General features: G+C 38.1%; 1 protein-coding gene across 1 annotated transcript in view; it reads left to right on the top strand.

The window, feature by feature from the left end:
• The window catches only part of LOC107300574 (transcription initiation factor TFIID subunit 2-like), a gene marked incomplete at both ends in the record, with an annotated part of 11,178 nt that extends 10,794 nt beyond the window's left edge, over positions 1–384 (top strand). Inside the window, one exon of the mRNA XM_015829886.1 lies at positions 279–384. Coding sequence (XP_015685372.1) covers positions 279–384 — 106 coding nt within the window. The remainder of the gene's footprint in view (positions 1–278) is intronic.
• Between the last annotated feature and the right edge of the window lie 3,508 nt (positions 385–3,892).

The following is a 3,892-nucleotide window of genomic DNA, read 5'->3' as shown; positions in this document are numbered from 1 at the left end:
ATTGCTAATATCAGGAAAGTCTGACCGAGTAACCCATTGTCTGCTGCATGTTTCTGTTAATAGCCATATCTTAAGGAGCATAAACAAAGAGTTCTCATTCTAGGAGCAATTGAACAGTAAATGAAATTAGGCTGTTTTAAAAAAAACCATGATTTTTGTTTTTAAACCAGCTTGCTTATTATAATTATTTTCCATAGATGTGAGAAAAAAAACATGTTTAGCTGGTGATTAGCACTCCTTAAATATGTTCTGGTTTTGTTTGTTTTCTAATTTTGCAGTTTTCAAATTCTCAAGAAGAAGAAGAGATTGATATGGACACGGTTCATGACAGTCAAGCTTTTATCTATCATCATTTAAATATGTTGGAAAGACCATCAACACCAGGTTAGTGATAGGGTGGATAAAAGTCAGTAATTAAAAAAAAGATTCCAATTTTTAAATTTATCAAAATGTGATTTTTTAATTTAAAAAAGGCAATAATTTCTTGTTCACCAAAATGTAAAAAAAAGTGTTTATTATTTATTACAAAAACGTGCAAAATCTGTACTTAAAAGTTACGGTTTGGTCATGTTCATATATAGTATATTCACATGGTCATTCATTTCAGTTTTTCATTTCCTGATCATGGCTTAGCCCATGCTTTTAAATGTCCATTTCATATGTATAAAGAAAGAAGATAGATGGAAGTATTTCCTGTGCTTATATGATGATGAAACTAGTCCTAGTTAGGATAAAGGGATATTTATAACGTACTCCTCTGGAATCTGCAGTGCAGCAGAAGTACAATTTATATACTTGTCTGTGGAGATTCTCAGTCATCCAGGTCATGGTTGTCCCAAAGGTACTTTTTCAAAAGGCGACTACACATTGGAGAAACAAAAACAACCACTTCACAAACTCATGGCACAACATAGGAGGACAAGATTCAGCAGTCCATCTGCATTTGAAAGACAAAGGTCATTCTTTTGAAGAGAGCAAAGTCCATATTCTGGACAGAGAGGACCGCTGGTTTGAAAGAGGGGTCAAAGAGGCCATTTACGTTAAGATTGAACAGCCCTCTCTCAACAGAGGGGGAGGGATAGGACACTACCTATCTCCTGTTTACAACACAGTCCTTTCAGCAGTTCCAAGAAGGTTCCACACCCATTTGCACTATTCAGGTGACCCTGAGGACACAAATAAACCTCCAACTGGCCTCAACGACTCTCAGAAAAAGTGCCAACAACCATTTGCAAGGAATATAAATGTTTCCATTCTCCTGTCAGAACTGAAGAAGCTTCTTGGATAAGAAGTGAAATGTCTTCAAGGAAAAACAAAGTCCAGTTGCCTTTTGAAAATGTACCTTTGGGACAATTTTTTTTTTTTTGCTTACAATTAAGAGTCACTTAGGTAATGAGGTGGGCAGTGCCTAAATTTGATAAATAAAAATAAACACAAGCGAGCAATCAAATGAGAAGACCTGAACTCATTGGTAGCCTCACACTGCAGTGAACAAGGACACACATTCAATTTTGGAGCTACTAAGATTGTTGGACGAGCAGGCATAAAAACAGCCAGGGAAGTGATTGAACCCTGGGAAAGAGGCCCCTTGTAAGTCAACAGGAGTGCTGGTTTACTATCAGCCTATCAAGTACTTAGAAGACAAGAGTTGGGTAGCACAAGCAAACACCTAATGACTTAAAAGCTAGCCATCAACACACCCCAATCAATAACTAAAAAGCCACTTACAATAGGCGCTATAAATCCCACACAGAGAACAGCACACACTCTGCTAGAGAGAAGCTCCTTGAGGATTTGTATACTTCCTACTCATTAGATTTTTGGCAGCTTACAAACTGAAAAGCAATCAAACATCTAACATACAAATATATGCTATTGGTGGAAAATTTAAGTAACTTTTCAGTATGTATTGGCCATAATTGGCTTCTTTTAAGTACACCTCACCAGTATTACCTTGCTCCTGGGGCACAAGTAGAAGACTGATAATTAGACCCCCAAGCCAGCAGTTCCTATTGTTTGAAGGAAAAGCAGAGCAATCAACTCCTTCAACTGTCTGAAATAGACCTTCTGAAAAGGATGTGTTGAGTACCATATTAGTAAAGCTTTAGTAGTCAGGAAGAATGTAAGCCCAGGGCCCAACTAAATCACGAACTGCTTAAATTGCTTTGTGTGCATCCTTAGGCAAATCAGATTTTAGCTAAATAAATCCAGTAGCCAGTATTAAGGGTTTTCAGGGCAGACCCTACCATGAAGGAAAAGTTAATTAGATGTGAGCATCTCCCTTCTTAAACACCATTCCTGAATAGTTCCCTGAATACTTAGAAAGCACGGTGCTGGCAAACAACATGTGCTCTTTTTTTTAAATCAAAAGCTTCCCATTTCAAATGGCCACGGTGATGGATGTGGAATTTTTTTTCCCAAATCTCCCACTGTTTTCACTCAACTGAAAACTCTTCCTTATGGGAGAGGAACAATCATTTAACAAACAGGTCGATTCAGGATTTCAAAATTCACATGAATTGACCAAAGCAGAGAGCTTATTTTAAAGAGTAAGTTGGAAATCTGTCAGATCCAATAATTTCTATGGGCATATCATTTTATAAGCCAACATGCCGTAAGAGGGTTTTAATATGTGTTAATTTAATTTAATCTTTTTTGTAGTATTTTTAATTGTAAGCTGTAAATATAAATAAAATAATATATGGTTTGTTTTTATCCCATTTTCATTATTTTTTTTTATAATAACTCAAAGTGGGAAACATCCCCTTTGCTTCCCCCCTTCTCCTATTTTTCCCACAACATCAACCCTGTGAGGTGGGTTGAGCTGAGGCAGAGTGACTGGCCCAAAATCACCCAGCCGGTTTTCATGCCTAAAACCGGACTAGAACTCACAATCTCCTGGTGATTGGCCCCAACTCATTCAGCCAGCTTTCATGACTAAGGTGGGACTAGAATTCACAGTCTCCTTGTGATTGGCACAAAGTCATTCATCTGGCTTTCATGTCTAAGGCAGGACTAGAACTCACAGTCTCCTGGTTTCTAGCCTGGTGCCTTAACCACTAGACCAAACTGATGCTGTATTTCAGATGGTGACCGTTTATCAGGCCATAACATAAACAACAACAACAACAACAACAACAACAACAACAACAACAACAACAACAATAATAATAATAATAATAATAATAATAATAATAATAATAATAATAATAATAATAATAATAATAATAATAATAATAATAATAAAGTTGGAAGGGACCTTGGAGGTCATCGAGTCCAACCCCCTGCTCAGGTAGGAAACCCTACACCATTTCGGACAAATGGCTGTCCAGTCTCTCCTTAAAAACTTCCAGTGTTGGAGCATTCACCACTTCTGGAGGCAGGTAGTTCCACTGGTTAATTGTTCTAACTGTCAGGAAGTTTCTCCTTAGTTCTAGGTTGCTTCTCTCCTTGATTAGTTTCCATTCGTTGCTTCTTGTCCTGCCTTCAGGCACTTTGGAAAATAGCTTGACTCCCTCTTCTTTGTGGCAGCCCCTGAGATATTGGAACACTGCTATCATGTCCCCCCTCGTCCTTCTCTTCATTAAACTAGACATACCCAATTCCAGCAACCGTTCCTTATATGTTTTAGCCTCCAGTCCCCTAATCATCTTTGTTGCTCTTCTCTCTACTCTTTCTAGAGTCTCAGCATCCTTTTTACATCGTGGTGACCAAAACTGGATGCAGTATTCCAAGTGTGGCCTTACCAAGGCATTGTAAAGTGGTAGGGTATATCTTATGAACTCAGAACAGAAAATGCTAGTCAGCAGGCCTGGAATCAAATGACCGTGGTTTAAAATCTCTAGTGAACCTATATCAGATAAGAGAAAGCAGTACCAAACTGGGTGGGCCA

This window comes from Protobothrops mucrosquamatus, unplaced genomic scaffold (assembly GCF_001527695.2).
Source record: "Protobothrops mucrosquamatus isolate PMUCROS unplaced genomic scaffold, P.Mucros_1.0 scaffold7485, whole genome shotgun sequence".
Taxonomy (NCBI): Eukaryota; Metazoa; Chordata; class Lepidosauria; order Squamata; family Viperidae; genus Protobothrops; species Protobothrops mucrosquamatus.
The sequence above is the reverse complement of the archived record's forward strand: the minus strand, read 5'-3'. Positions and strand labels throughout refer to the sequence as shown.